General features: G+C 37.5%; 1 protein-coding gene across 1 annotated transcript in view; it reads right to left on the bottom strand.

The window, feature by feature from the left end:
* PDE4D (phosphodiesterase 4D) overlaps nt 1-18,176 on the bottom strand; it is a 1,264,832-nt gene extending 1,246,656 nt beyond the window's left edge. The window contains exon 1 of the mRNA XM_018065509.1: nt 18,047-18,176. Within this exon, the coding sequence (XP_017920998.1) occupies nt 18,047-18,088 (42 nt within the window). The 5' untranslated portion in view covers nt 18,089-18,176. The remainder of the gene's footprint in view (nt 1-18,046) is intronic.

The raw sequence follows: 18,377 nt of genomic DNA, 5'->3' as shown, positions 1-18,377 counted from the left end.
CAAAATGATTTAGTCAACAGGGAACTTACAGTCAGGGAAGATGTGACGAAAATTTTGGCTCACTTAGACCCTGCTGGGGTTCCTAAGAAACGGTAGGAGGACAAAAGCTGTTGGATGGAACTCAGGACCACAACCCAGCTGTTAATTAAAAGTGATACTGGATGATACACAGGTTTCATGCCCCAGAGGACTGTGCTATTGGGACCAGAGCCCTGGGACTTAGATTTTCTAGATTTCAGGCTGCAAACCACCCTACCTAATCTAGGTAAACTGACAGTGCCTGAAGTGAGATGTAGATAGAGTCACACCCAAAGACTAACCAATCCTTACCTCTACAAGACTAAACAAAAACTCAAAAGGCCTAACCAAGAGTTATCAAATTGAAAAGTAAAACCTTGGGAAGAAGAGCATCATCCTAGGGGTCTGGGGCAGAATTTCTGTTTGGCATGTTATCTACAGGAAGAAGAATTTGATCACTCTTTTGCCAATTCTATTGTCCCTGTCTATGCTAATCTCTCACTAGAAATAACTCATTGGCTCTTTCCAAACCAATCTTCCCCTTTACGCTCTACTCTCCTTCATAAGACATGACAGGTCTCTTCACGCCACCCATTCTTCTAGGAAGCCCCGCTGAATAAGCAGGTAACTCCATCCTAGGTCTATATGTTAGTACTTACTTACTAATATGGCTGTACCTCATGTAACATGATGATTGAAAAGAAGAAAAAAGAAGAATGCTACCTTTTCTCATTGCTGCTGCTGCTAAGTCGCTTCAGTCATGTCCAACTCTGTGTGACCCCACAGATGGCAGCCGACCAGGCTCGCCCATCCCTGGGATTCTCCAGGCAAGAACACTGGAGTGGGTTGCCATTTTCTTCTCCAATGCATGCAAGTGAAAAGTGAAAGGAAGTCGCTCAAGTCATGCCTGACTCTTAGCGACCCCATGGACTTGCAGCCTACCAGGCTCCTCTGTCCATGGGGTTTTCCAGGCAAGAGTACTGGAGTGGGTTGCCATTGCCTATAATTTCCATGTTGTATTTAGCATTACTATGGAATATGCCTTCTTTCCTTCTTCTGTATGATAACCAATCAGAGCACATGTATGATAACTCCCCATGGAAAAGTATTAATCTTTAAAAACTGTTTCAAATAGCTATCATTTCAACATCTAACACACTTGAAAAGAAATAAATTTGTCAAATTTAGGGGAGAAAAGGAAACCATAAAAATGTTAGAAAACATGGGTGAAATTATCTATAATCTTGGAGTAGAAAAGCATCGTTAAGCAAAATACAAAAATGAGGAAGCTAATATCAATTACCTTTTAACAACACAAAATACGTGCCTCCACTGTTTATATTATTCAATTTTACAATAGGTCTATACAATAGTTGGGAAAAATTCTTAAATGAATTAGCTCAAAATTTTTTTTTAACTGAAACATTCAGTTAGCATCCTAAATCCTTTCCCTCACAAAGAATACAGGGATTCTTAGCTGGGGCTAATTTCAAAGTCTGTCTATGTGATAGAATTCATTGCTACTGTAGAATGGAGGAAGGGAAAAGCTTAGTTAAAGCAAGACATGAAGAAATGGGCCAGTTTTCTAACTCTATCGTTTTTTATTTATTCATTAATACACCGGTTAACAAAAATGTACGGTTTTCTTTAAGTTCCCATAAGATCAGATTAATCCATGCTGAGAGAGAGACAACAAAAACACATTATAAATGCATCCATACCTTTTTACCCTTTATTACTGCAGAGAGATTCTAAAGAAACTCAGAGACCACAGTAACCGGAATAAAATAACCTATTTCATTAACTTCCATTCCTCTGGATTTTAGCACCATTTTATATTACTTATTTTTTGTGGACATGCAAATCATTTTTAGTTTGCACTATCTTACATGACAGACTAAAACTCAAATTTCACATTAGTTTCACAGAAAACAACTCACCTCTTTTTTTTTTTCTTTTCCACTATAATTTTACCTTATAAATTATACTGATCATGATTCTTCTCAGAGTCTAGTCCAGGTGAAACTTGGTAAACAATTTAAAATTTCAGAAGAAAGTTTAAATAGCAGTAAGGGGAAAGGAAATATGGTATTTGTTATGCAACTATTATATAAGAGATGGTGCTGTGCTAGACATTTTAACATGCCTTAGAGCTCTTAGTTTTCATAGTTCAGTTCAGTTCAGTCGCTCAGTCGTGTCCGACTCTTTGCGACCCCATGAATCGCAGCACGCCAAGCCTCCCTGTCCATCACCATCTCCCGGAGTTCACTCAGACTCATGTCTGTTGAGTCTGTGATGCCATCTAGCCATCTCATCCTCGGTCATTCCCTTCTCCTCCTGCCCCCAATCTCTCCCAGCCTCAGAGTCTTTTCCAATGAGTCAACTCTTCGCATGAGGTTAGTTTTCATAACAAGTATACAATGTAGTCATTCTAATCTACATTATTTTGGATGATATGACTAAGACTCAACTGTAGCTCACTAACAGCTAGTAATTCATAGACTGACTTTTGAACACTGGTCTACATAATTTAAGGATTAAGAGTGGAAGGGAACACATCAATAAAGAGGGAGGGAAAGTAAACAGACCTCAGGGTTAGGGTTTAAAAGTGTTCAGTGCAAATGCCTTCCCAATTCCTGTGTTGTCTTATCTGCAAAAAAAGGAGAGATAATAACACAGCCTAATTTACAAGGTTATTATGATCTAGAATAAGGTAATGTTTGTGAAAATCACTTTGCAATTGGAAAGCATGATATGAATTCTTTGTATAGCAATTACCCCAATGAGGTCTCTGTATACACAAAATAAAGAGCACTTGATAAGAAAATGAAAATGCTTCAGAAAAAACTATGGAGAGAAACAGATGGTTACATAGATGATATATAATGACATAATAGATGAAATAACAGATGAGAACTTCTTACTAAATTACAATGGACTGTTTATACAATTCTGAAAAATACATTTATCTGTCTCTTTAGGGTGTTTTATGTTCAGTAATGGAAATAATAAAAGAAAACATTCAGTAGTTTAATTTCAAAGAGGAGGAAAAATCTAGGAAAGCTCAAGTGAAAATAGAAAGCCATGAAAAATAGAAAGCACAACAATCTAATCACAGAAATATTTTCAAGTCTGGGGATCAAAATATGTACTTGACAACACATTTTAGGCTCATGATTTCTGAAATAAACTATTTCTGAGATGCTGCAAAATCATGCTATCTTTAGCAGCTAAACTATTGCAGAATTTGGAACAAAGGATTATGTATCTGTCAAAGATGGACTCCACATATTGGTATTTGTGAAGGTGTGCATCAGCTGAGTGGAAAGATTAAGCAAGAGTTATGTACTTGGGATAGACCTAGAGATTAGCATACTAAGTGAGGCCAGTCAGAAAGAGAACAACCAATACCATAGGATATCACCTATATGTGGAATCTAAAAGACAACCGAAGGAATGTATCTATGGAACAGAAGAAGACTCACAGACACAGAGAACAGACTTGTGTTTGCCAAGGGGGAGAGAAGGATTGGGAGTTTGGGATTAGCAGAAGCAAACTAGTATATATAGGATGAATAAACAGCAAGGTCCTACTGTATGGCACAAGGAACTATATTCACTATCCTGTGATAAATCATCATGGAAAAGAATATTTAAAAGTATATATATACATATTTAACTGAATTACTTTGTTTTATACCAGAAATTAACACAACATTGTAAATCAACTATACTTAAACAAAATTTTTTTTAAAAAAAGAATAAGGTACACAAACCAAACTAGTTTGCTCCTTTGCACACACAGGGAAAGCACAATTGTTTTTAAAGCAAGGAACAAAAAGAAAAAACTCGATTCAGTCGATTCCTAAAATTATCTTGTTCCGGCTGTGTACAGAGAAATACAATGTTTTCAGAGAAAGGACATTGATGAAGACTGTGTTGATCTGAGGTAGAGGAAAGGATTAACTCATCCAAGGAGTGATTTGAATAAAACCTCTTGCTATTCTAAAACTCAAAGGTATTTTATAAAACTGTTTTCTAGGAAGGATGAAAATCTATCCACTCACTTAGGCAAATCTAGTCACTCAAATCTGAAAGACTACTCTAATTAGAAATGAAACATTTGGAAAAACACACTCAAAAGGTCATATGGTCCACATGGTCAATTTACTAAGGGAATTGCTGTGTTTGCATAGGTGCCATCTTAAAATCTATGTACAGTTATAAGAAAGAAACTAACAATATTCTTCATCCCTACACCCACACAACAGTCTAAAAATCCGCTTGTGATTAAGATGTATGCATAGAACTTAAATATTTTAAAATACCTTGACTATTCACTTTTATTATCAAAACCTACATAATTTGGAGGAGATTTTCCTTATATTTTATGCTATTATTTCAAATATTTATATTGTAGGTATATTAAACATAAGTACTAGTTCTTTTTGTACCTCGGTTTGTCCATCTAATACAAATAAAAATGGTACCTATATTACAGAATTTTGGTTTTGAAGATTAACTAAAATGAGTAAATATTAACTAAATATTAACTAAAATGATTAAATATAAAGTGTTGGCATTTGGTTGCACTCAATGAATCTTCATTATAAAATATTGTATTACAAAAGTATTTTATAAGGTAATTTGAAACAGCATAGCTTATAGTACTCTGATGGTAGAAAGCAAAGAGGAACTAAAGAACCTCTTGATGAGGGTGAAGGAGGAGAGTGAAAAAGCTGGCTTAAAGCTACATATTAAAAAAACTAAGATCATGGCATCTGACCCCATCACTTCATGGCAAATAGAATGGGAAATGGTGGAAGCAGTGACAGATTTCCTCTTCTTGGGCACTAAAATCACTGCGGATGGTGACTGCAGCCTTGAAATTAGAAGATGATCGCTTCTTGGCAAGAAGGCTATGACAAACCTAGACAGTGTGTTAAAAAGCAAAGACCTCACTTTGCCAACAAAGTGTCCACGTAGTCAAGGCTATGGTTTTTCCATTAGTCATGTATGATTGTGAGAGCTGGACTGTAAAGAAGGCAGAGCGCTGAAGAATTGATGCTTTCGAACTGTGGTGTTAGAGAAGACTCTTGAGAATCCTTTGGACTGCAAGGAGATCAAACCAGTCAATCCTAAAGGAGATCAACCCTGAAAATTCACTGGAAGGACTTATGCTGAAGCTGAAACTGCAATACTTTGGTCACGTGATGTGAACAGCCAACTCGCTGGGAAAGAGAGAAGGCAAAAGAAGAGGGTTACAGAAGTTGAGATGGTTGGATGACATCACCAAGGCAATGGACATGAACTTGGGCAAACTCCAGGAGATGGTGAGGGACAGGGAGTCCTGGTGTGCTACAGTCCATGGGGATGGTAAGAGTTGGACATTGGTAAGTCCCCACGTGCTTCCATGTGTGTCTTTTCCTGCAGGGGCTTTCTCCCATCTTTTTACTCCCCAGAGTCCTCCAGAGCACTGCTCCCTGAATCGTATCTCCCTTGAGTAGCCAGGAGCATGTTAAAAAATTCTCGTACTTTATTATGCAAAAGAGGAATGTAACCTTTCTTTCTAACTAGTCTGGGGGCCTCCATTCACAATTAAAATTTGTCCCTAAACAAAAGTCTCCTCTATTTTCTTTCACACTACAGAATGCAAAAACATTTGGAGTTTAAAATATAATATTGTTGCCCAACTGCATCTATCTGCCTCCAACGCAGGAGACCTGCGTTCAATCTCTGGGTCGGTAAGATCCCCTGGAGAAGGAAAAGACAACCCATTCCAGCATGCTTGTCTGGGAAATCCCATGGACAGAGGAGCCTGGTGGACTATAGTCCATGGGGTCACAAAAAGTCAGGACTTAGCAACTAAACAACAACAAATTAGATTCTGCTGTTTATAGATATACACACAATTGAAAGTGAAAGTATTGGTCACTCAATCATGTCCGACTCTGCAACCCCATGGACTGTAACCCGCCCGAAGCTGGAATAGTTCACTCCAGTAAAGAACTTTTACTTCATATTTTAATTATATTCTTACTGAGTATAGAATGCTAGGTTAACAGTTTTGTCTCAGGACTTAAAAAGATGCCATTCCTTTGTCTTCTTACCTGCATAGTTTCTGAAAACTTTTAGCTAACTCTCCATACTGCTCTATAAGCATTCTCTTTCTCCTTGATGCGTGTGTCTGCCTCTTGCCAGATTCAGGGCTGGCTGGCTGTTTTACAACTTCAATTCTCCGATGGATTTTTTAAAGCCATGAATGTGCAGTGTGTCTGGATTTTTACTTATTGGAAGGACAGGCATGGCATTCTTTGCAACTTTCTACACCTCTGAGCTTAAACTAGAAGATGGATAGTTCACCTCAGAATTCCTCTATGTTCTAAAGTTACTCTTCTAGGAGTAATAGAAGTAATAGGGGTATGGTGCCTTTTTGGACTCACTGATAACTCAGTACCCTTGGATATTTTTAGTGGAATGAGTATACTCTTCGCTGAGAACTGACCTTGCTTAAGCAAGTGAAGTGAAGTCACTCAGTCCTGTCCGACTCTGCGACCCTGTGGACCGTAGCCCACCAGGCTCCTCTGCCCATGGGATTCTCCAGGCTAGAGTACTGGAGTGGGTTGCCATTTCCTTCTCCAGGGGATCTTCCTGGCCCAGAGATCGAACCCAGGTCTCCTGCATTGCAGGCAGACGCTTTACTGTCTGAGCTACTAGGGAAGCCCAAAACAATACATCTAAAAAACCAGAACTTTGAAATATAGTGATGGAAGACCATCTCATAATCTCCTCAGAAAACACGAGGTCATAAGAAAACTCTATTAGAAATATTTTCACTTATATCTATTCTAAGCCACCTTAGTCAACATCTAACTCCTCCATTTTTTAAGGGGGGTGTTTTTGATTTTCCCTTCTCACCTTAAAAGGTTTTCAGCCTTGTTTTGGAAAGTCAGAACATACAAATGCTTTCTAAATAGACAACAATACTACCCACTGGAGGAGATGCTCCTCTCTGACTGCTTTGCCAATTACTTCATTTATTTTGGGTGAGGAAATAGATCTGAATCCCTGCATGAGCAATTCCAAAAAAACAGAATCTTTTATGTCTTCATATGCATACATACTGAAGATTTCTCATTGTTTCCTTAACATCCTTGTTTGCCTTCAAATATCCCTTCAGAGACTATCATTTCTGAGCAACATTTAGGTCTCTCTTGATATGATTCATCTTATATTGAAAGGCAACCCTGATGGTAAATTAATGCTATGTAATGGCCTCTTCTAGAAAAATATAAATTGGGCATTTAATATTTTAAAGTATAAGGCAAAGATGAAGACCTGTAAAACTGGCTTTTGTTTTAAATGAATTTGTAGAAAAGATGATTTTTGTCATAGAACTGTGGTATTATTGTTTGTTTTTAGTAGTTGTAATACATTTTGTTTTTAATGTTCAGTGAGCCAGATTCTCTGAAGAGCTTAAATCCCAACCTAGAATGTTAATTCTCTGAACCTCCAGCGTATCATTTGGTGTGCAGCTCTGTGGGGTATGACTGCTGTAGTGCAGTCAAATAGTTGGTGAGGACTTAATAAATACTGTTGACGAACTTAAATTCAGGAGGCTGAGGACTATAAACATGGCCAAATCATGAGTATAGAAGCGCTAACACCAACATAGGAATCCAGACTGCCATAATGGTAAAGGATTTGGGAGGATGACAGTCATGATACTAAGACAGTTTTAAGCTAAATATCTTATTCCCAATCCCTGTGCTAATAATGGGTCTATACCCCCAAATTCCATGTGTGTGGTATATGACCAATGTAGGCAATAGAAGGAACTCGGAAGCAAGTTCAGGGCTCTAACTACATAACCATTAATCATTCTTGGCCTTGACATAAAGGATTTTAATATCCACAACTTAGGGAACCATTTGAACCATCAAGAACAACTTTTTCTAAGATTGAAAGTAAAGGATTTTTGTTAATCTGTTTATAATGGACCAATTCTATTTTAAAAAAAAAGCCTAAGGCTTAAAAGACTTGGTACAGAAGCATGTGATACAACTGAGGATCACACAACACTATTTGGGAATGTTTTTTGCTTTGCTGTTTTGGCTTTTTGTTCATTTTTATTTTGCAATGTGTTTTCAATACTGTTTTCTTATTTTACTCTTAAAAAATCATAGTAGATAGTGAGAGCATTTAATAATAATCTAATGATTTATGGTTTTCTCGACCCCACCAGGATGCAAAGTGACAAAGCCAAGACTGTAACTCAGGAACTTATGGCCCTTCCCTGGGCTGCCTTTGGAAGCACTGACCTTGGAAAACTATGTAAACACAGTGATCATTTAAACTGAAATCACTTTTTAACCTTCAAAACCCATCCTTATAGATGGCCATTTTAATAATCCAAAATGATATTTAATTTAAAAAATAGAAAACTGCTTTTAGTTAAAACTAAGTGGCCTTCATAAGTAAACCTTTTTTTTTTTTTCCTGGAGTGATAAACTACTAATAGAAAACTTCACCAAATTAGTACACTTTTTTTCACAATTTCACTTTGTTATAGAGTAATACTATCTATAGGAGTCATTCATTAATATTCATCATCAACTCAACAAAACTTCTCTCCATTTTTATGTATCTTTGATGTTTACATTATGAAGTACAATATATGCAATTATTTCTTGGATATAATCATTCAGAATTCAACTCCAACTTGCAATTGCCCAAAAATGAAATAGCAAACACATCACATTATCAGGAAAAAATAAATAAATAAGTGGAGGTTTATTCCAAGGCAACAATGTAATGATTGACTCTGGCCACTAAAATTGTCATGCTATTGATTTTGCAGCAAATGGTGGCTGATCAGCCCCTATTCTTTGAGACCTATTCTCCATACTCACATTCACTTAGACTTGGCTATTCTTGTGCTATTTTTGATTAACCAAGAAAAATTCTTCTTAGCCACTCGAATATAATCTCTGTTTCTGCAACAATGAGTATAATTGACAATCATGGCACATTATTCACAGTTTAAAATATCCTGCCAAAGAGGATACCCAGGATGCAAAGAACAAGTGCACAGGAGTGTAAGAGAGATAACTTCAGCATCTATGGGAAGAATTAAGGGTTAAAGTGGGACAGGCTTGGCTGGTCAGAGTGGGGTGGGGAGATGAAATAATAAAAAGAAAATTACAAAAGTTATAAATTCAGTTGTCAAATATGCTCTGTAAGAGTAGAGATCATATGTATCTTACTGACCATTGGATACCCAGAGGCTAGCAAGCACAGTTTCTAACACACGGTAGCATTCAAAAAAGATTTTTTGAATTTTGTACAGGAAGAGCATAAGCAGGAAGGCAAGATTAATGGCCAAAGAAATGGAACCTCTGAAACTACAAGATCTCATTTCAGTTTATTGCTAATAAAGATACAAACAAGAATATTATTTTGGTTTGGCTTTGTATTTTACATTTTTCAGAGCATCTTTACCAATAGTATCTCCTCTGACCTTTGGACTTAAAGAGAGACCACAGATAAAAATCCAACTTCATCAGGATTCTAAGCTGCTATAATTCTGTCAGTCTCATACCTTAGGTAGTGAGGGATACAGCAGAGAAAGGGGGCCAGTCTGGAAAGAGATCCATTATTTTTTACTTTAACCATAAAACCCCCAGATCAGTCTTACAGAGTAATGGTGAGGAACAATAAATGTAGACGTCTCTGAAGTGCCCTAACAAATGTATCATCCTTTCCAAATTTCTTTTCAGTCTCCTCTCCTCAAGTAGGCACCAAAGGAATGAAATGGTATATTTCTCAGTTTAGTTCAGTTCAGTTCAGTGGCTCAGTCATGTCTGACTCTTTGCGACCCCATGAATTGCAGCACGCCAGGCCTCCCTGTCCATCACCATCTCCCGGAGTTCACTCAGACTCACGTCCATCGAGTCTGTGATGCCATCCAGCCATCTCATCCTCTGTCGTCCCCTTCTCCTCCTGCCCACATTCCCTCCCAGCATCAAAGTCTTTTCCAATGAGTCAACTCTTCACATGAGGTGGCCAAAGTACTGGAGTTTCAGCTTCAGCATCATTCCTTCCAAAGAAATCCCAGGGTTGATCTCCTTCAGAATGGACTGGTTGGATCTCCTTGCAGTCCAAGAGACTCTCAAGAGTCTTCTCCAACACCACACAGTTCAAAAGCATCAATTCTTCAGCGCTCAGCCTTCTTCACAGTCCAACTCTCACATCCATACATGACCAATGGAAAAACAATAATCTTGACTAGATGGACCTTGGTCGGCAAAGTAATGTCTCTGCTTTTGAATATACTATCTAGGTTGCTCATAACCTTTCTTCCATGGAGTAAGCGTCTTTTAATTTCATGGCTGCAGTCACCATCTGAAGTGATTTTGGAGCCCAAAAAAATAAAGTCTGACACTGTTTCCACTGTTTCCCCATCTATTTCCCATCAAGTGATGGGACCAGATGCCATGATCTTCGTTTTCTGAATGTTGAGCTTTAAGCCAACTTTTTTGCTCTCCTCTTTCACTTTCATAAAGAGGCTTTTTAGTTCCTCTTCACTTTCTGCCAGAAGGGTGGTATCATCTGCATATCTGAGGTTATTGATATTTCTCCAAGCAATCTTGATTCCAGCTTGTGTTTCTTCCAGTCCAGCGTTTCTCATGATGTACTCTGCATATAAGTTAAATAAGCAGAGTGACAATATACAGCCTTGACATACTCCTTTTCCTATTTGGAACCAGTCTGTTGTTCCATGTCCAGTTCTAACTGTTGCTTCCTGACCTGCATACAGATTTCTCAAGAGGCAGGTCAGGTGGTCTGGTATTCCCATCTCTTGAAGAATTTTCCACAGTTTATTGTGATTCACACAGTCAAAGGCTTTGGCATAGTCAATAAAGCAGAAATAGATGTTTTTCTGGAACTCTCTTGCTTATTCCATGATCCAGCGGATGTTGGCAATTTGATCTCTGGTTCCTCTGCCTTTTCTAAAACCAGCTTGAACATCTGGAAGTTCACGGTTCACGTATTGCTGAAGCCTAGCTTAGAGAATTTTGAGCATTACTTTACTAGCATGTGAGATGAGTGCAATTGTATGGTAGTTTGAGCATTCTTTGGCATTGCCTTTCTTTGGGATTGGAATGAAAACTGACCTTTTCCAGTCCTGTGGCCACTGCTGAGTTTTCCAAATTTGCTGGCATATTGAGTGCAGTTAGGGCCATTAAAAGAGCAGTTGCCTCCCAAAATTCAGGAGTACAAAAACACAACTGGAAAAAAATATTTTTTTTAAGTAAAAGATAACTTTGATTTACAAATGTTGGACATCTGAAGTCTTTTGCGACAAGAGGAAGAAAGATGGCAATGATGACCCTGTATGCAAGACAGCAAAAGAGACACCGATGTGTATATCGGACTTTTGGACTCAGAGGGAGAGGGAGAGGGTGGGATGATTTGGAAGAATGGCATTGAAACATGTATACCATCATGTAAGAAACGAATCGCCAGTCCATGTCCGATGCAGGATACAGCATGCTTGGGGCTGGTGCACGGGGATGACCCAGAGAGATGTTATGGGGAGGGAGGTGGGAGGGGGGTTCATGTTTGGGAACACATGTACACCCATGGTGGATTCATGTCAATCTATGACAAAACCAATACAGTAAAGTAAAATAAAGTAAAAAAAAAAAAAAATTGAAAAAAAAAAAAGAAAGAAATGATCTAGGAAGCCTCTGGGCATATTTCATCAAGTGGGGTCCTGGCTCCTGGTATCCAAACTGGGAAGCCCATTTCTAAGGTCTTTAAATTCAGATGCTAAGTAGTTCCTAGATACTCTGTGCCCTCCAAACAGCAGCACAGGATTTGTTTTCAGTTTTGAACAAACACAACAATTCTATCAAAAAATATAGGTAACGTCAATTAAAAGATATCTGGTGAGTGACAATTTTATCCAAGTGTGGAGCATCTAAAAGAATCCTAAGTCAGAGGACAGTTTCATCAAGAAACCAATCAATCCAGTTGAGCATAAGATACTGTGAATCTCTCCAAACTGGTAAAAAGAAAATGATTCAGGGTACTAGGAAATTGAGCATTTAATGTAAATTACTACAAGATATATTATAATTTAATACATAAGAGAGTTGATTAATGAAGAAAAAAATATATCCAGTTCATTCTCTAGGTGAAAACATTTATACAAATTCATAAGTTCAGAGAATGCCAGTAGAGATATTATAAGGAAAGGTACTTTAGAGTTTTCAAAAAAAATAACTTAAAAATGCACTATCACTATAGGAATTTCTATGTGCCTCTCCCCCCATCTCTATCTTTACTTTTTACTTCTGGTGAGTATAATGGCAGAGGCATTAATAGAACTGGGGCTCAGATAATCAGGTCTGAAATTTACAAACCTCTAAAATGTTAGGTCAAATGGTAAGCCCACTGGAAGGAGAAGGAACTTTGGAGATTTATGTTACTGGATTGGATATTGAGAACAAAAACTATAAAATAAGCAAAATGGAAATAGTAAAGGGAAGAAATATATTTTTGAGTAAAATTAAAATTATCCCCTAAGATCTATGAATCACTGATTAGAACCTCAGAAATCATCCCTGAGTACCCACAACATAAAATCTAGAAAACAGGAAATGAAGAAAAACATGTTAACTGCATAATTTTCAGTGTTGTCTAGTTGAGAGAATATGTGGACTCTAGAATATCGGTTGCAAATCTTTAGGCATAAATATAACAGTGACTTATTAAAATCATCCCTTAAAAATAAAAAAATAAACAAATAAATAATAAACCAAACCCATTGTTATGGACTAAATGCTGTGCCCTCCAAATTTCATATGTTGAAATCCTAACTACCAATGTAATGATATTGGAGGTGTGGCCTTTGGGAGTAATTAGGATTAGATAAGGTTATGAGGTGGGGTCCTAATGATAGGATTAGTACACTTATAAGGAGAGACACCAGAAAGCTTGCTCCCTCTTCCTCTCATGTGAGGACACAGTGAGAAGGTCAGGAAGAAAGCTCTCACTAGGAACCAAATTAGCCAGCTCCTTGATCCTAGACTTCAGCCTCCAAAACTGTGAGAAATAAAATTCTCTTGTTTAAGCCACCCAGTCCACAGTATTTTGTGATGGCAGCCTGAGCTGATAATATACTCTTCGCCCCAATTCTTGGGAATTTACTTGGGAACTGATTTTCAATTCAGTTTATGAATGGGTACAACATGACCAGAATCCACGTAACTGATGGGAAATAGAACTCTCACCTAGTGTAACCACCCATTTTATGCCTGAATCTTTAACATGATATAGGTATTGCCTAACTGGTCTTGGAAGCTATACTTGAACCCCTTTCATGAGAGGAACTGGCTTCATTTCCAGGCATTTCCACTTGACCCATTTCTGCCCTATAGCTACAAAAAAGCATCTGCAAACCTCGACATAGAATTTATCAAACAACTATTACGTGATTTGACCTCAGTATGATATTTTTTCTAACTTACAGATACAGACACTAAGGCTCAAAAAGATTAAGTAATCTCCTAATAATCAGATCTTTAAGCATCAGTGGATCTGGGGATTGATTCCACATCTCTGAACTCAACAACTATTTTCTTTTCACCATACCAGTGATCTCTAAACTATATTGATTTTGAAAACAGATGACATTAAAAAGTAAGTATAAATATAAATACTTATATATTCCTTTTGAAGCCCACTTTGGAGATTGCTGTACTTTATCACATTAGCTCCCTTGTACTCGAGAGACAATAAAAAGCTAGATCAGTGAAAGTATATTCATATTGAAAAATGCCAGAACCTAACATTCGGAAACGATTATTATTCTGAAAGCAAAGACTAGTAAATCTACTACTTTAAAGATAATTTTCAACAGAACTACAAGCTTCAAGTAGTTTTTAACCTTAGGAGAGTCATACTGTACTAATATTTCATTGGAGAAATGTCAAGGAAAACTTGGATCACAGAACTGATGCTGGGGTCACTGTAAATGGCTCCTTTCCTTTCGGAACCAATGGATTAAAAGAGTCAATAGAGTTAACTCAGGTCACTAATGGGGTGGGGTATAGTCTTGACTACTGCACCAAAGCTGGTGCACTGGGACAACCCAGAGGGATGGTACGGGGAGGGAGAAGGGAGGGGGGTTCAGGATGGGGAACACGTGTATACCTGTGGCAGATTCATGTTGATGTATGGCAAAACCAATACAATATTGTAAAGTAATTAACCTTCAATTAAAATAAATAAATTTATATCCAAAAAAATAAATGAAAACAGAGTTGTTACTATAAGCATCTTTATAAAATTTTCTAACATATTCTAAAACTAAGATCATGGCATCTGATCCCATCACTTCATGGGAAATAGATGGGGAAACAGTGGAAACAGTGGCTGACTTTAGTTTCGGGGGCTCCAAATCACTGCAGATGGTGATTGCAGCCATGAAATTAAAAGACTCTTACTCCTTGGAAGGAAAGTTATGACCAACCTAGACAGCATATTAAAAAGCAGAAACATTACTTTGCCAACAAAGGTCCATCTGGTCAAGGTTATGGTTTTTCCAGTGGTTATGTATGGATGTGAGAGTTGGACTGTGAAGAAAGCTGAGCACCAAAGAATTTATGCTTTTGAACTGTAGTGTTGGAGAAGACACTTGAGAGTCCCTTGGACTGCAAGGAGATCCAACCAGTCCATCCTGAAGGAAATCAGTCCTGGGTGTTCATTGGAGGGACTGATGTTGAAGCTGAAACTGCAATACTTTGGCCACCTGATGCGAGGAGCTGACTCATTTGAAAAGACCCTGATGCCGGGAAAGATTGAAGGTAGGAGAAGGGGACGATAGAGGATGAGATGGTTGGATGGCATCACCAACTCAGTGGACATGGGTTTGTGTGGGCTCCAGGAGTTTGTGCTGGACACAGGCCTGGCGTGCTGTGGTTCATGGGGTCGCAAAGAGTCGGACACCACTGAGCAACTGAACTGAACTGAACTCTGTTAACTCTTCTCTTTCTGTCCTAAATTGCTATGCTTTGCATGTAGCAGGAGAAAAAAATCCTAGATGTCTACAACTAAATGCTGTTCCAGAGTAAATTAAAAGGCACCATGTAAACATATTGAGGCAGGAGAAGGCCTGTTTTAAAGAGACATTCATTGATCTATTACAATTCAGAATAGTAAGTAAAAATTAAACCTTTTTTCTATGTGGGACTTTCCTGCTGTGAAACTTATAAGAGATTAATAACTCACTAAGCCTCACTTTTCCAATCATTATTTTGAGATAGAATGGTTTTACACTAAAATGTAAAATTCTGTAATTACCATGTAAGTGTCACTTGTTCAGTCCCATTAAAGCAAAAGTCAGACCAGCAAGGATTGTCCCTAGATTCAACAGATGACAAAGACACTTCCTGAGGTTAACAACACAGAGAGAAATCTGAGCTATGCCCTTGATATATGGACAAAGAACCAAAACCTGGGGGAAAATGTGGCCTTAAGCTCCCTAAGAGGCAAAAAACTCAAAGCAGTCATATAAGAACTTTAATTATATTTGCAAAAATAAAATGCCAGTCCAATAAGGGATGGCTTGAAAACTTTAAAAAGAGATAAGTCTCTCATACCACAAAACTTGTAGGAGAATCTTCTTCTTGTCATAGCCACTGGGATCATGTCTCACTTTTGCACTGTCCAATGTCCAGCTCCTCCTTTTTGTATCTACTACTACTATAAATTATCCTCCCAAACTAGCAAAATATCACTTAAAGTGGTTTGCATATATTCTTATATTTAACATTTTTAATGCATCCCTTCCAAATAAACGAAGAATTCAGAGCATTCATCGTTAAAATGGACACTGTACCAGGTCTTCAAAGAGAGGAGAAAAACATGAACACTGCTTTAAGTGCTCAAGAACAAATCAGGTGACTGTCATAAATAAAGATGGTCTTTTTTTCCCTCCCATTTCGTGCACCTTAGGTTTTCACAATGACAGATACAAGATATACACAGACATGCAGGGAGGAGCAGAGGCCATTTTCAACACTTAGAACATTCCCTTTTATTTTCAAATGTCATAATGCCAAAGAAAAACAGTCTCAGATCCAAAGTCAAATTAATTCTTTTAAACTTCCTCACCAAAAATGGGAGATATCTAAGTGTACCATTTTGAACCCTGTTATGGCAAAGACTTAAGGAGCAGGCATGACATTCTTAAGCCAGTGCAAACTAAACTTTAAAAATTCTAAAGGGACAAGTTTTCACTAGGCAAAGAGTCTGGCTCTTTTCTCTGATAACACTAGTCTCTTGCTCAGAGTCATTTAATTAAGTGGAATCACTTTCTTTATGCCAGTGGGTTTTCAAGAAGCTAAGAAGCAGTGAAATGAGAGCTCTACTGTTCACATTTGGACAAATGTAGGCAACTCAGATTCTCTTAATCTTGTAAGCACGAGCCTTTCCACCAAGATGAAAATTTTTGCATTAAGCAAATATAAATAGGAAATCTCCTAGCATCATTAAGTACTCAGAGTTCATTAAAGTCACGGTTCAATTAATCATTTGCTTTTAGAATATTTTCCTCCAAGAACAGGGAAATGTTTAACAATAAATTTTAAATTATCCAAAATATTCTCTTTTGCCTTTATGCATTTTCTTCATGTAGCATGTCTCTGAAATTTAATAAAAGAAAGAAGTACTATGTGAATGGATTGCTTTAAAATTTAACTTAAGAAAAACTCAGTAACAGGAAGATGTTTTTGCAGTTTGGTAATTTGTATGCAGGTCACCTTCTATCTCAATGAGAAAATGTGTGATAATAGAAGGAATTCCAGGCTCCATGCCACGGCCCTTGAATTTACATAATAATCCATACATCTGAACACCAAAATAAAAAAAGGAATCTGGACATTCCCTCAGAGTTTGTTGAATTTCCTTTGTTGGTTATTAAACAAAGTTACTACTCAGTCCAAAAACAGGCACACTTCTGGGTACATCCTCATTTGTTTTTAAAAACCCTACTGGGCACTATACTTGCTTCTCCATTATTCCTGCATCGCTCACCCTTAAAAGCTGGATGGTAATTAATTCTATAGAAAGAATTAACGATGGCCTTGGGCCATCACCAAGAATCACTGGTTGTAACACAAAAGCATTCTGTACTAAGAAATGTGTTTGCATTTGTGGTTTTTCTGATGCCTTCAAATGAATGTTCCTACGTCATAACTACATCTGTTTGGATGCCTTTTTCCCCCTTGGGTAAATGAACAAAGGGATATGGTTCTTAGAGTTTGCCTGATGGAAATTAACAGTCCACTTTCATCCTTGCCTTGTGTAGCTTTCTTTGAGTTGCTCTGTTTCCTCATGCTTTCTTTCATAAACTAGTAGAAATCTAAAAATTATCACTAATTTGGTACCTTGAGAACACTAAGTGAATAAGACAATCTCCATCAAAAAAAAAACAAAAACAAAAAATTAAAGGAGGAGAGAGATTAGAGACATACTCCAGGGTAGAAAACTCATGGAAGTGATGACCCACTGATTAAGTGTTCACATTTTTCATTAAGTACATGAACTTGCAGAATGTGATTGATTGAAGCACCCTGTAATGTAAGTTCAATTTACCCTTTTGGACTTGCCTGGGAAGTTTGCTATTCAAGACATACATTTCTTCAGTTTCAGCTTTTTATATTTTATGCATACTTCTAAAAATCAGGGTGTCCGATATCTTGCCAGTGGGCATATACAAATGAATGGTAAGGCATATAAACTGGCTGAAAGAGAATTCCCATCAAATGTCAACCAGGCCACTGAGACAAACAAGTCTTCATTTGTTAATAATCTGCGTACTATTAGAGAACTGAAAGTCAACGAAGGGTTTCTCACGAGTCTGATCATGAAAGCACAGTATTAAAATCCAAAAGAAAACAGCAAAAAGTTGTGGGTACACAGTTTTAGAAAATAAATGAAAACAAAAGGTACTTACACTTTTGCTCCGGGAAAGCAAATCACAGGTATTTCTTTTCATGGTGGTGCTTTAAGTAATTCAAACAGGCAATAGTTGTTTCCAATGTCACTGCTCTCACTGCAACAATTATCCACTCAAAAGCCAATTGGCATTCTGAAGAGAAAGGCAAGGAAATGTTTAATCAAGTATATGAGTTACACATGCACTTTGAAATGCTGTCTTAGAGTGGGACAGTAATTCTTCAATTATTCATCAAAACAGGCTAAAATGGTGCAGTGTCTAAGCCGTAAAAGTACACACAAGCAACATTTCCAAAACAGCTTTTGTTAAATGTAAGTGAGAGATTTCA

The sequence above is a fragment of the Capra hircus genome, chromosome 20 (assembly GCF_001704415.2).
Source record: "Capra hircus breed San Clemente chromosome 20, ASM170441v1, whole genome shotgun sequence".
NCBI lineage: Eukaryota > Metazoa > Chordata > Mammalia > Artiodactyla > Bovidae > Capra > Capra hircus.
The sequence above is the reverse complement of the archived record's forward strand: the minus strand, read 5'-3'. Positions and strand labels throughout refer to the sequence as shown.